Source organism: Neoarius graeffei, chromosome 21 (genome assembly GCF_027579695.1).
Source record: "Neoarius graeffei isolate fNeoGra1 chromosome 21, fNeoGra1.pri, whole genome shotgun sequence".
In the NCBI taxonomy this organism is placed as follows: domain Eukaryota; kingdom Metazoa; phylum Chordata; class Actinopteri; order Siluriformes; family Ariidae; genus Neoarius; species Neoarius graeffei.
In genome coordinates, this window is record NC_083589.1 from 12213700 (window position 1) to 12229074 (window position 15375).

The 15375-nt window shown below is 44.4% G+C and overlaps 1 protein-coding gene across 1 annotated transcript in view; it reads left to right on the plus strand.

The window, feature by feature from the left end:
- The first annotated feature begins 720 nt into the window (after positions 1-720).
- Positions 721-15375, plus strand: part of snd1 (staphylococcal nuclease and tudor domain containing 1) — a 193415-nt gene continuing 178760 nt past the window's right edge. Inside the window, exons 1-7 of the mRNA XM_060903884.1 lie at positions 721-987; positions 2985-3134; positions 3251-3371; positions 3541-3622; positions 4990-5150; positions 10032-10123; positions 13406-13564. Coding sequence (XP_060759867.1) covers positions 913-987; positions 2985-3134; positions 3251-3371; positions 3541-3622; positions 4990-5150; positions 10032-10123; positions 13406-13564 — 840 coding nt within the window. The 5' untranslated portion in view covers positions 721-912. The remainder of the gene's footprint in view (positions 988-2984; positions 3135-3250; positions 3372-3540; positions 3623-4989; positions 5151-10031; positions 10124-13405; positions 13565-15375) is intronic.

The window sequence follows — 15375 nt, forward strand, 5'->3', positions numbered from 1 at the left end:
ATAAAAGTCTATGTAAAACAAATTTTCAATAAAAACTATGTTTTGTTAACTTAATACCACATACCGATTATTATTATTTTTTAAAATAAATAATCAAATCAAATCAAGTTTATTTGTACAGCGCTTTTAACAATAAACATTGTCGCAAAGCAGCTTTACAGAATTTGAACGACTTAAAACATGAGCTAATTTTATCCCTAATCTATCCCCAATGAGCAAGCCTGTTATATAATCATCTGGGTGTCGATAATTGTGGAACAGTGTCGATAATTGTGGACAAAGGTGCCGATAATTGCGGAACGGTGTCATGTGATCTGATACGCTAAGTAATCGGGAATCAACTCATTTTGTCTCCAGTGGAAGTTTGTGTAATTATTCATGCCCAGTTTACGTATTGAAAAGATCGGTAAGGTGTCGATAATTGTAGCCGCTAATTTGTTGATTTTTTTCCCCCTTTGACTCCTCATCGTTTGATTTTTGGGTTATTTTATTACACAGTTTAATAAATAGTTTATTAAATAATAATAATAATAATAAAAGAGCAGTGAGCTGCTCAGGGCACTGAGTGATCGCGTCCACGCGGTTTGCTCTCTGCCACTTGTCCCACAGCTATGCTGACGTGTCGCCCTGTTGAGTGACCCGGATGTTGTTCGGCTTGTCGACGTAGGTTTGAAGTCGGCCAATGAGATCGCGCCTCTGTGTCTGACCCCGGAAGTGTAATTCTTCGACGTGTACATCGCTTGCATGTTTCCCTGCTCTTCCGGGGAAGTAAGTCTTGACTCGCCGTGCTCAGCTTTGCCTCGTTGGCTCAGAAATTCGAGCTTATAACCTCCTGCGATTTGCGCTTGTGAAGCCCTTTTTTTTTTTTTTTTTTTGAAATCGAGTCCGGGTTTGTTTTGAGAGAGCGCGGTGATGGCCTCTTCAGTCTCCGCACAGGTCCCGAGCGCGGCGCACACGCCACCGCTGCAGAGAGGGATTGTGAAAATGGTACGAACATCTGGCTCATGGGAGCTCGCTCCTTCCTGTGTGTGTGTGTGTGTGTGTGGTCAGAAGGTTCCTCCAGACCCTGCAGGTTCTCCTCGTGGTGTTGAGCAGTGCTCCAGGGGCAGGCACACTGACCCACTGGGGTGTTTATGGAGCCCAGCTCTCTCAGGAGTTTAAACACCACATGCAAAGTCTCTTAAAATGTCCATCCTGGGTTCTGTTCATGTTTACTGTCAGGTTCTTTAAAGTTCAGCTCGGATGGAGAGCCATGTGGAGAGCCACTGGTCCAGAATCGAAGAGAAACCTTTTGTATAATGGTTAGCACTTTACAAGATGGGGTTTTGCTCCTCATGCTGTTCTGAGGGTGAAGGTCCCGTCCTGTCCCGTCCCGTCCGTGTGTCCTGGACAGAGACGGACACCGTGCGGTCCGGGTGAGGGGTGTTGGCAGGATCACGTCTTCCCTGGATCACATGTTCGACATCTCCGTTACTTTCTTGTCAGATTTTCCTCGTGCTATTTGCACACATCCAGATCACCTCAGACCTGATTTGAGAGATGGTTGTCGGATCCCCAGAGGACTTCTGAAGCACCGTCAGAGTAGCTGTTGACTTCTTGGTCAAGCGGAACGTACACTATTTATTTGGACCAAACAATGCTGTCTAGACGCTGATTGATTGTCAACGCGCGTGTCGTCCAGCGCAACACAAATTCTAAACGAGCTCTCGACGTGTCGAAAAGAAAGCTCCTATCTCATCAAGGCTCAAGTCGGAAGATCCAAACAGAACAGGTTCTTTCCGGGACCACCTTGGTGTGGAGCTTCGTCCGTTTCACAATGACGGTGCTCAGAACGTTCGCGATAGTTTCCTGTGTGAACACAGAGTTTGACCAGAAAATTATAAAAACGTTACAAATGGCGACAAATTTTAAATTTGTAGCACGGTCAAGTGTGCAGGGAGGCTTTCTGAACCCAGCGTGGGTCAGGAGCGTCCCATCCGGCTTAGATAACGGGCTGCGTTGGTCCGAGAGATCTTTTCAGTACCAAAGGAGCTCTGGGTTTATGATGTGTCAATGAGTCATCTTTTTTAGTGCGAAACTGAACTGATCCGGTCTTGATTTGGGTTTTATGAGTTGACTATTAAAACTGAAGTGTGCGTCTGCGTGAGATCTAGTCCCAAAATGTATTTACAAATCCAGAAAGTCACGAGGGTGTAATCGTTCACTCCGCTTGCTCAGAGACGCCTTGTTGTTTTGGAAAGAGATGTCAGATTTTCAGCTGGAACTGAGACGAAGCTCGTTGCGTTTTTTTTTTTTTTTTGCGCTCCGAGTTGAATAACGCAGAAGTTGATTGTACTTAAGATTCCGTGAGCCGGATGTTGGACAGCACAGCGCTGATCAGGTCCTTCTGGAACTGAATGGTCATTTCTAGCCGTGAAAATCAGTCAGGGATGGGTTTTCCGAAAGCCTCTTAACGCTAAGAGGATCTTAACTGGAAGAGAGAAAGAGAGTTCGTTGTGCTACGATGCTTTTGGGAAAAGGTTAGTTATCGGGAATGTTGGATTCCTGAAGATCAGCTCCTCGGGGGCTCATGACATCATAGCTTTCACTCAGTTAACGAACGGACCTCGTATACAACCTTAAACACACAGTGTGGGACTTGATTAAAATGTGTGTGCAGGCTCAGGACTGCTTGTTTAATCATTTGTTCAAGCTTTGACCTTCAGTTGAATTGAGTTTTGCGTCGTCGGCTGACGTCTCACGCTTTTTTCAGAGTTTCTGTTCTATTCTCGCTCTTTCCACCGCCAACTTGATGCAGCAAATGAGTAGCGGAGTCTCGGGTAGATCCCTGCAGCGTACGGTAAATCCCCGTAGATCAGCGAAGTTGGTGTTAATTAAACCTGTTCCTTCTTGCTCTCGGGAACGGATGAAGCTTCAGATGTTGCTCTTTAAAGAGATCAGGACCGTGATGGTGTTCGTCTAACGAGGGCTCGTGTTCTGTTTAGGTTCTGTCCGGATGTGCGATCATCGTAAGAGGCCAGCCACGGGGCGGGCCTCCTCCGGAGCGACAGATCAACCTGAGCAACGTGCGTACCGGTGCCCTCGCCCGCCGTGCCACCCAGAGCCAGCCTGACACCAAGGACACCCCAGATGAGGTGCGTGTCACGTCTCGGACTCCACTTATAGTCTTAGTGTGAAATGAATGCCTTCATGGATAATGATTAATCTGCTGTGCTGTGGAGACGTTAGTGCCTGTGTGTGTTTTCTGTAGCCCTGGGCTTTCCAGGCTCGTGAGTTCCTGCGCAAAAAGATGATCGGCAAAGAGGTGTGCTTCACTGTGGAAATCAAAACGCAGCAGGGCCGAGAGTACGGAGTGGTGTACCTGGGGAAAGGTAAGACGCGTTGCTAATACCAAGAATATTTATTTTGACCCACGCTGACCGATCCAGCGTCTGATCTGTGCTGAGTTTGAAACTGAATTGTGGTCCACGATGACAGTGTGTGTTTTTTTTTTTTTTTTTTCCTTGTTTATAATTTTTCTCTTTATGATTCAACCCTCAGACACGTCGGGAGAGAACATTGCCGAGTCGCTGGTCGCTGAGGGTCTTGCTACAGTCCGCAGAGAGGGCATCAGAGGCACAAAGTAAGACGCGTGTGTGGAGCACTTGCTCTCAACCCTGTGTCGAGGAAGAAAGCAGTCAGTGTTCTTTGATTCTCCGTGAGAAAATATTTCTACTGCTGCGTTTCGCGTGACGTCGCATCCGCCTCATTAGTTATTCAAAACTTGAGCTGGTGGTCGACCAAAACTCATTCGGCAAAGCGTTTGTACGGACAAGGTGCTTGCGTTGTTCGAATCGATCAAACCGTGAAACTGATCAAAGTTTCTTCAGGGTTCCCCGTGAACTAATTTAAAAAAAAAAAAAAGGGTGAACGAACACAGGGTTTCGCAAAAAGGCGTCGAGAAAGGCGGCTTTTCAGTGAAATCGAAGGGAGCCGAGTCGAAGCGTGCTCGAGTTTGCAGTGATCACTTCTTCGTGAAAGGTTTGTATTTCCCAAGTACTTTTCCCGCTGTGCGTCGTTATTTTACGGTACTTTTTTTTTTACTCCTTACAAAGTCCATACGCATGAAGGTCGCGACAAAATTCTTCCCCAGCCGTACAGTTACAACGCGCCGTGACCACTTCATCTCCGTCTTGTTTAACTAAGATCCGGGTCTTTAAAGGGGTTTCTGATGATTTACGTGAGAGACGAGGAAGAATCAAGCCAACTGATGTTTCTTTGCACTTCGTTGGAAAGACGCGAACGAAAAGCTTTAAAAAAAAAAAGCACGCAACTCACACGGGCAAAAACAATCCAGGATTCATTCGGCAGCGACTTGATGATAGCGAGGTCCTTTACCCAGCCACGTAGGAAAAAAAAAAAGTTGTGAGCCTCCGTACTCTTCCACGCTTTCATCCGTTTTGCGGTGTAGAAGGATGTCTGCAACACCAGATGGTTCGAGATGTCGGGGAACTCGACTGAAGCGTAGTTTTCGAGATCGTACGACAAATCCTTCTTTCCCAGACTGTCGGGGTCGATTCCATTGCACACAGCAATCTTCCGAATAGATCTAAAGCCAGCAGTGGTTTCCAGAGCGTACTCTGATAAGCTATCGCTAGTTGTTTGCGCTGCGGCAGCTGTTTCGGTTTTACCGGACGTGAAATCGCGAAGAAAAGTCACGTGACTGAAACCCAGCATTTTAAGCCTTACACAGTTCCTCCAGATGGAAGCCTGCTCTTCTCCTGGCGGCGTAAACACGGGCCTGTGCTCACATTTTACTGCTTTGATGTTGCATAAAGGCCTCTTCACACTCTGTGCTCAATGGTCACGTGACTGCAGTGAGCGTGTAGAGGGTGTGTTTCTGGTGATGTGCTTCAAATGACAAAGGGGGGCGGGGACTCGACTCGTATCATGTCCTTACTGTATAATAACAATGAGGAACTTGTGTGTGTGTGTGTGTGTGTGTGTCAGCCCTGAGCAGGTCAGACTGTGCGATTTGGAGGACCAGGCAAAGGCTGTGAAGAAAGGTCTGTGGTCCGAGGGTGGAGGTACACACACGATCCGAGACCTCAAATACAGCATCGAGAACCCCCGCAATTTTGTGGATTCCATGCATCAGAAACCAGTTAACGGTGAGTCATCACGGGTTCAAGTCCTCTTCAGACTCGAACAGATCATCTCTGGACAGTCAGGGCGGTTCCGCTTCCTGCTCGTCTCATGCGTCTTCACTGACTGCCTGTGATTTTTCTTTTTGGAGCAGGGACGTCCAGTCTGCCACACGCAGCATGATGTCACCTTCTTCTTCAAAACCAGCCGACAGTTGAATATCGAACCACTATTTGGTCCGAACCTGATCCCACTTCACAGGGATATAAACTAAACATATATCCACACCCATGTTGATGTGTTCCCGGGTGGGATCTCTACCTTTCGGGTTTCTGTAACACGTCCAGCAGACAGGACGTCAACATCCAGGCCACTTTCTTCTCGCCAGGATGCTAAAGCGCTCTTCTGTTATACATGATGGTCACAGAGTGTTTTAATACGTGTTAAATACAACCCTGATTCCAAACAAGTTGGGACAAAGTACAAATTGTAAATAAAAACGGAATGCAATGATGTGGAAGTTTCAAAATTCCATATTTTATTCAGAATAGAACATAGATGACTTATCAAATGTTTAAACTGAGAAAATGTATCAGTTAAAGAGAAAAATTAGGTGATTTTAAATTTCATGCCACTGTGAGACATCCCCTTTTCTCTTTACAACAGTCTGTAAACGTCTGGGGACTGAGGAGACAAGTTGCTCAAGTTTAGGGATAGGAATGTTAACCCATTCTTGTCTAATGTAGGATTCTAGTTGCTCAACTGTTTTAGGTCTTTTTTGTCGTATCTTCCGTTTTATGATGCGCCAAATGTTTTCTATGGGTGAAAGATCTGGACTGCAGGCTGGCCAGTTCAGTACCCGGACCCTTCTTCTACGCAGCCATGATGCTGTAATTGATGCAGTATGTGGTTTGGCATTGTCATGCTGGAAAATGCAAGGTCTTCCCTGAAAGAGACGTCGTCTGGATGGGAGCATATGTTGCTCTAGAATCTGGATATACCTTTCAGCATTGATGGCGTCTTTCCAGATGTGTAAGCTGCCCATGCCACACGCACTAATGCAACCCCATACCATCAGAGATGCAGGCTTCTGAACTGAGCGCTGATAACAACTTGGGTCGTCCTTCTCCTCTTTAGTCCGAATGACACGGCGTCCCTGATTTCCATAAAGAACTTCAAATTTTGATTCGTCTGACCACAGAACAGTTTTCCACTTTGCCACAGTCCATTTTAAATGAGCTTTGGCCCAAAGAAAACGTCTGCGCTTCTGGATCATGTTTAGATACGGCTTCTTCTTTGAACTATAGAGTTTTAGCTGGCAACGGCAGATGGCACGGTGAATTGTGTTCACAGATAATGTTCTCTGGAAATATTCCTGAGCCCATTTTGTGATTTCCAGTACAGAAGCATGCCTGTATGTGATGCAGTGCCGTCTAAGGGCCCGAAGATCATGGGCACCCAGTATGGTTTTCCGGCCTTGACCCTTACGCACAGAGATTCTTCCAGATTCTCTGAATCTTTTGATGATATTATGCACTGTAGATGATGATATGTTCAAACTCTTTGCAATTTTACACTGTCGAACTCCTTTCTGATATTGCTCCACTATTTGTCGGCGCAGAATTAGGGGGATTGGTGATCCTCTTCCCATCTTTACTTCTGAGAGCCACTGCCACTCCGAGATGCTCTTTTTATACCCAGTCATGTTAATGACCTATTGCCAATTGACCTAATGAGTTGCAATTTGGTCCTCCAGCTGTTCCTTTTTTGTACCTTTAACTTTTCCAGCCTCTTATTGCCCCGTCCCAACTTTTTTGAGATGTGTTGCTGTCATGAAATTTCAAATGAGCCAATATTTGGCATGAAATTTCAAAAAGTCTCACTTTCGACATTTGATATGTTGTCTATGTTCTATTGTGAATACAATATCAGTTTTTGAGATTTGTAAATTATTGCATTCCGTTTTTATTAACAATTTGTTCTTTGTCCCAACTTTTTTGGAATCGGGGTTGTGCCAAAAATGAATAATAAAACAAGAGCATTTCAATCAGCGAACCCTTCACTAGGGTTCGTTAAATATCAGGTCCCTAACTCAAACTGACGTTCATCAGATTCTCCGCTCCTACCTGAGAAAGTCATCGGGTGTTTCCGTCAAATCAAAGACGGAAACTAACGCCAGGCGTCTCTTCTTTACCTTCTTTATGGTTCTGTACGTCTCGCCTGCATTTCAGGCCCCGGTTTTTCATGACAATCCGACAAATTCAAAATAAATGTTCACGAACTGAAACACTTCCTCAATACGTTTTGTTTGCTGCGTGTGGAATTGACTCCAAAGCTTGAGCGTCGACCTTTTAGGTTTCCGTGTTGAGTTCCAGGTCCGGAGTGCACCAAACGCACCACTCCGGGGCACTCTTTCCTGCTTTTTTTTTTTTTTTCTTTTCTGACTCATTTGGGGAAAATGAAGTGCTGGCTCTGCTGAACGGGTGGCGTTTATTGTCCTCCACAGATGAAATATTTTCCGTAAATTAAGCAACAACGAATCTGGGGGACGAAAAAAGGACCGCCTCTGTCCATGACAGTCTTGCACTCCGTACCAAACTACACTACCCATAATGCAGTGCACCATAACACGAACCCTGTACGCACTGACACTAGTGTAGCGTGATGTTTTGGCAGCGCTCCTATACAGTGTGGTAATATGGTAGCAGTGTAGTCTCATGTAGCGACGATGATCTCTTCAATCACACGACTCTGACATTCAGGAGACACCTGAAAACTGCACCTTCTCCGCTTTCTCATAAAGCAGCTTTCAGATCAAATGGGAATAAACCAGGAGAAAAGCCACGGTCCGGAAGGGGAGCAGACGAGACACATCATGGACACGCCGGTTCCTTTACGTCAGGCTGACTTCACGGAGTAAGACTTCAAGATGAGGCTTTCAATTTTCCCACCATGTTTTTTGAAAAAAAAAAAATCCAAAAAGCGTTATGACAAATGTAACGCTTTATTTTCTTATTCTTTATCAACTTAAAGCAAGACGACCTTTCGAGTTCATAAAATCAGTGAAATGTAGCTCCGTCTGAAACGTGGTCATTGTGATGTGTTTATTTCTGTAATACCTCACAGAATATCAGGCCATTCTGTGGTTGGGAAGTTATTTAATTCGAGAGGATTAAAGCAAATAACGTGCATGAAATTGTGTATGCATGCGCAGGTTTGCCTTTGAGCGTGCACTGACGGTTCCATCGTTTTGTCGCTAAACGAACAGCTGATCACACCGAGGTGCTCGCTGAGCGCCGATGTTTATTAGCTCGGGCCTGCGTTTCCTTTCCTTCGTATATAACATAACTCGCTTTCTGTTACCGTAGTCGGTCTTTCACGCTTCATTCGCACACTCGCGTCCTCCATTTTTCTCCCACAATGCTTTGCGCGAACAGGGAAAGCCCACCATGTGATGTGATGTGATGCATGACGTAGTATCTTGTATTGGGTCATGGTGAAGCAGGAAAAAATAGCGGGGAATTTTGGGCCACGTGGCATTAATTCATTAATTGTTCTGTTTAAAAAAAAAAAAGCTAATAAAATTGGAAGTCCGTGATTCGAATTCAGTAGCTTAACAAAAATAATCGGGTGTTGGGGAAAATCCTTTTTATGACCTCCACTTAAAATCTGAAAGGCAGTCTAGCTTTAATAACTAATTATTTACGCACATTTGTGAAGGTTGGAGGAAAAAAAAATTATATATATTTACCAGCCGGGAGGTCTGTATCATGAAATACCGTGTATTTCACCATACGGACCGACCTTAAGCTGGTAAATAATATATTTATTTTTTTCTTTACCAAATTCTAACAGAAACCAGAGCGCCCGAAAGGGAAAGCCGAGCCGAGACGGCATTTTGAATCCTCGTTCATGGCTGTAATGCAAATGTCTTCCTCCTCGGTATACAAGTGCACTTCCATGGCAGGAAAACAACTACATTTTGCCGCCTATGTAGTCCCCTATTTATACAAAATTGAATCATTCAGCCATGTTTTTGCTCGGCGTTAGTAACAGTTACAGGTTTTTAGCTTTCTCTTGAAATGTTTTCTTTTATTTCTTCTTCCTCAGGGTAGTAAAACTCGCTTTCGCTGTGAACACTGTCGTTATCGCTATCCATGCTGTAAAATTAATGCTGTTCTCCTGAGAAATGCGAAAATAAATGTTGACAAAAATTGCTACTATGTTTGTTGTTGTGAACGAGCGAGTCGCCAGAGGTCCGTAACTGGGGTCCGTACCGTAGGATACGGACCCGCTCGCCAGCCAGTCAGAGCGTGGGATTTGATGGGAACCGGACCGGGAAAAAAATAAAATAACCTATTAACTAAAATATTCATTTTTAATAAAAGGAAAATATTAATAACCAGTTTCTTGTCTGAATAAACATTTGTTCTGCCTCCATTTGCTTCTCTTTTCTTTAACTTTCAGCAGTCTGTAAAAGCGAGCTCGGATTTCCTGTTAAATCTTTGTAGTCAGTCAAACAGCAGCTCTTCCACCATTTTTTTCGTGTGTGTTTTCATGGCAGTAGAGCTGTGTTACTTCCACCTACAGGGAAGTCACGTGCATTCCTACGATTGTATGCTATTGCTCGTCTGCTGTGTAAACAACAATTCGATTACAGTGAGGAAAAACGCAGAGATCACTCAGCCGGATTATCACGAAGAATTTATTTAATTGATTTGAATCCTCATGAATTAGTGCCGTGGTTTATTGTAGTGCAACTTGACGGCATCCTGTGATCCATACTACTGCTACCAAAAAAAAAAATGTCTGGATGTTTATTTTTCCATTTCGTAGGGTGGATTGTGCATGGAATGTGGCTTCATAATTGACTCTCTCTTTCTCTCTCTCCTTTTTCACACGCCTAGCCATTATTGAACACGTCCGTGATGGCAGTGTGGTGCGAGCTCTCCTGCTGCCTGATTACTACCTGGTCACTGTGATGCTGTCTGGAATCAAGGTGAGTAATTATCTCCTCCGGAGTGCTGTACAAAACCAATTTTATACCCAGTGAGGGGGAAATAAATATTCTTTTAGCCACTTTATTTAATATACTTTCAGTGCATATATCCACTTTACACATCCATAATCTGTATTTGAAATCACTCGCTCATTCAGTACTCCTGACTCACTATCGAGGGAATTCTATATCGAGGACTATATAGCGAGCTCATTTGTAAAATGAAAAACCACTTTCGGACGCTACTCCGCCGCGCCGTTATTTACGTCATTACCGTTGTAAATTAAAACGTGCCGCCGGATCAGTCGGCTGGTGGGTTTTCCGAATAATAAATCCATGTTATACTGAGTGTATTTCCCACATTTTAATAAAGACAAAGTACGTTGTGTCTGCTGCATCTTTCAGTTCTTTGAAATCAAAGCTGAATCCTTTCTTTCTTCTTTGCCGCTGCATTTTATTAAATGAAAATTTGAGGCTTTTGATTAATTCCTGGCTCTGCATGATGAATATATTGCTTGGTTAATGACCATCAGTTGTACACTACTTTTCACAGTGTGTTGTGGGATGTTATGAGTCCACTATACAGGGCTTTCCACTAAGGCTCATACTAGCCAGCCATGACAAATAAGTAGCCAGCCGGGGGGCGGGGGAGTAAACACAAAATAAACTCCTGTGCACGCAGTTCCCAGGATTAAATGTATTTCCCACAGACCATTTATTTATTCACTTTACTCATACAAAGTAAAATGGCAGTAAATCTTCTTTCTTTTCTTGCATATTGCATCATGAGGCGTTCCTGGCTTGTAAATCTCTTATTTTCGGTGCATGACACATTCACGCAGCTGAGCATGCTATGAATTAACAACGACAACGGTCTGCAGTGGGGCTACACAATTACACACTCAGCCAACATTTCTCCATTTGTGTATGAAAATACACTCCAACCACTCAGTTTGGGTTCATTTACAACCAACGGTGTCTTTTGATGCCAGCACATAATTGAACGAGAGAAGACTGGTTTACCGGAGACAAAATAAGCGTCATCTCTGCTTCTGTTCCCTCCGATGTCGCCTCCGACACACTACTGCCTCCGCCGAGTGCGCGTGCACACACACACCGCATGTCGGGGCCGCGGATGAGTTACTCTCCCCTGATCAACGAAGTCGGCGGGGAATTTGTGGTTATTATCGGTACAAACAGCGCGAATCACAACTTAAATGAGTGCGGTTCAGTTTGACATTATTGTCAGTCCGTTAGATAAACGTTTAATTTTATTAAAATCGAAAAATTAATATTTAGAGCCTGTGGGCTACAAAAATAAGTTATTAAAGTAGCCGGCTCGACTTAATTGTGTAGTCGGCTGTATGGCCGGCAGCCGGTGCTTGTGGAAAGCCCTGACTATATATAGGACGTAATAATTCTCACTATACAGTGGTGGTCAGAAGTTTATATAGAGTGATATGAATGTCATGGTGATTATTTGGGCTTTCAGCCATTTCTTTGAACTGTTCTTTTTCTGTGGCAGAATGATTGTACAGCGTTCGTCTTTAATTAAAAAAAAAAAAAAAAAAACACTAGAATTTGGTGCACAAGTTTTAATTTGCGTTAGATTTTCTGAAATTAATACAGGGTCAAAAATATTACATCCAGCACACCTAATATTTGGGTAAAATGTCTCTTTGCAAGATTCACCTTGACCAAACATTTTTGTTTACCATGAACAAGTTTCTGGCAGAATTCTGGTTGGATATTTCATGACTCTTCATGGTAGAACTGGTAGAGTTCAATTAAAATTTTTTTTTTTTGTATTTTCTTGCCATGGACTCGACTTATAAGCACGGTTCATATATTTTCAATCGGGTTGAAGTCAGGACTTGTTTTAAGCTTAATGTTAGCCTGCTTTATCCTCCACAACCAGCTCTGATGCGTGTTTGGGTTCATTGTCCTGTTGTAACTCCCAAGTCGTGTTCGAGTTTCTGATGGTTCATGCTGAAGAATTCTGAGGTAGTCCTCCTCCTTCATTATTCCATCCACTTTGTGCAATGAACCAGTTCCACTGGCAGCAAAACAGCCCCAGAGCATGATGGGGCTGTACCACCACCACCATGCTGGTACAGTGTCCCTCTGTACATGGTGGTCATTGTGGCCAAACAACTCAGTCTTTGTCTCATCTGACCATTCAGCTTTCCTCCAGAAGGCTTTTTTTCTTTGTCCGTGTGGTCAGCTTCAAACTTTAGCTAAGCTTGAAGGTGTCAATTTTGGAGCAGGGGGTTATTTCTTGCATAGCAACCTTTTCGTCCATGGTGATCTGAACTGTAGACAGTGATCCATCAGCTTCCAGTTCACGGCAGGGCTGTGCCATGGTGGTCCCCAGGTTGTTCCTGACCATCCAAACCAATTTCCTTTCAGCTGAGGGTGACAGTTTGGGTTTTCTTGAAGCAAAGTGGCTTGGCAAAGTGACTACACTTGTCAGTAACTTGGATACAATTGTTTGAACTGATCTTGGAATTTGCAGTGGTTTAGAAATGGCTCCAAGAGACATTCCGGAGTTGTGTACATCTGCGATCCTCTTTCTCAGATCTGCACTGAGCTCCTTGGACTTTCCCATTTTACTGTGTGCTGTAAACAAACCCTTTTTATGAAGGCACAGAGAAGCTACCAGCTTTAGTCAATCATGATCACTAAGAGGAAGTTAAGAGACCTCGGCCTTGGCAAGATAAAAGACATATTTTGGAAGTTTCAGCACCTCTGAATTAATCATCTCAGCGAACGTATGTAAATTTGACTCTGTATGTATAATTTTGACCCTGTGTTGATTTCAGAAAACCTGAAGGAAATTAAAACTTGTGCACCAAATTCGTGTTTTTTTTTTTTTTTTTTTAAATTAAAGCTGTGTGCTGTCCAATCATTCTACCACAGAAAAAGAACAGTTCAAAGAAAATACTGAAAGCCCAAATATTGCCATGACATTCATATCCAAGATGACATCCATGTCACTGTATGTGAACTTCTGACCACAACTGTACATTCGGACAGCACTACAAAATGGCGAACTCCTTATATAGTGAGTCGTGAGTGATTTCGGACACAGCAAAAGTCTTCAGCTTTCCGAGATACTTGATGTCTAAAAGAGTTCACGGTTTCATTCCTGTCAGCTCAAAGCAGTTTATTTTTTTTCCCTTTAATGCATCACTGGTCTGTGCACAAGTGTATAGAGATGGAAAGATCACTCCCACGCTAAAAATATTTCATCGTATCAATTTTTTTCATCCTTTCTCTTAGTGTCCAACGTTCAGACGGGAAGCCGACGGAACAGAGACGCCAGAGCCGTTTGCAGCCGAGGCGAAGTTCTTCACAGAGTCCCGTCTGCTGCAGAGAGATGTGCAGATCATCCTGGAGTCCTGCCCCAACCAGGTCATCCTGGGTACCATCCTCCACCCGGTACAACAACCTATTCTCTTTTAAAAATGACTTTCTCCTCAGCCTTCACCTCCTTCATTCTGTATAAAGGGTGTTGGCGAGTTTCAGTGGTCTGACGTCAGCGACTTCCTAATGTCAGTCAAGCCGGAAAGTCTGCGCGCCCCTTTCACCTTCTCCACGTTTTATCATGTTACAGACTTATTCTACAATAGACTGAGTTCATTTTTTTGTCACCAAATTCTACACAAAAATAGCCCATAATGACAGAGTGAAAGCAGGTTTTTAGACATTTGTGCTAATTTATTAAAAATCAAAATGTAAAATATATGTGCACAAGTGTGCACACCCTTTGATATGACACCCAAAAGTGAGCTGCGGTGCATTTTGTTTCCACTGATACTGCTTGACATGTTTCGACAACTTAATTGGAGTCCACCTGTGGTAAATTCAATTGATTGGGGATGGGCAGCATGGTGGTGTAGTGGTTAGCGCTGTCGCCTCACAGCAAGAAGGTCTGGGTTCGAGCCCCGTGGCCGGCGAGGGCCTTTCTGTGCAGAGTTTGCATGTTCTCCCCGTGTCCGCGTGGGTTTCCTCCGGGTGCTCCGGTTTCCCCCACAGTCCAAAGACATGCAGGTTAGGTTAACTGGTGACTCTAAATTGACCGTAGGTGTGAATGTGAGTGTGAATGGTTGTCTGTGTCTATGTGTCAGCCCTGTGATGACCTGGCGACTTGTCCAGGGTGTACCCCGCCTTTCGCCCATAGTCAGCTGGGATAGGCTCCAGCTTGCCTGCGACCTTGTAGAACAGGATAAAGCGGCTAGGGATGATGAGATGATTGGGGATTGTCAGCACCTGCCTATATAAGGTCCCACAGTTGACGGTGCATGTCAGAGCAAACTCCAAGCCATGGGGTCAAAGGAATTATCTGCAGACCTCAGAAACAGGATTGTGTCAAGGCATAGATCTGGAGAAGGGTACAGAAAATTTGTTGCAGCTTTACAGGTCCCAAAGAGCACAGTGGCCACCATCATTTGTAAATGGAAGAAGTTTGGAACCACCAAGAATCTTCCTAGACCTGGCCAAACTGAGTGATCGGGGAAGACGGGCCTTGGCCAGGGAGGTGAGCAGGAACCAGAGGGTCACTCTGACAGAGCTCCAGCATATCCTTGTGGTGATGGGAGAACCTTTCAGAAGATCAACCATCCAGGCAGCACTCCACAACTCAGGCCTTTATGGTAGAGTGGCCAGACGGAAGCCACTCCTTAGTAAAAGGCACATGACTGCCCGCTTGGAGTTTGCCAAAAGGCACCTAGAGGACTCTCAAACCATGAGAAACAAGATTCTGTTCATGTCTGATGAAACCAAAATTGAGCTTTTTGGCTTGAATACCAAGCATCACGTTTGGAGGAAACCAGGCACCACTTATCACCTGGCTAATGCCATCCCTACAGTGAAGCATGGCGGTGGCAGCATCATGATGTGGGGATGTTTTTCAGCAGCAGGAACAGGGTGACAAGTCCTGATCGAGGGAAAGATGAATGCAGCCAAGTACACCGAGATCCTTGAAGAAAACCTGCTCCAGAGTGCTCTGGACCTCAGACTGGGTTACCTTCCAACATGACAACGACCCGAAGCACACAGCCAAGAGATGAAAGGCGTGGCTTTGGAGAAAGTCTGTGAATGGCCCAGCCAGAGCCCAGACCTGAACATCTGTGGAAGGAGCTGAAAATGGCTGTGTACCGATGCTCCCCATCCACCCTGACAGAGCTTACAAGGATATTCCAAGAGGAATGGGCAAAAATGTCCAGAAACAAGTGTGCCAAGCTCGTAGC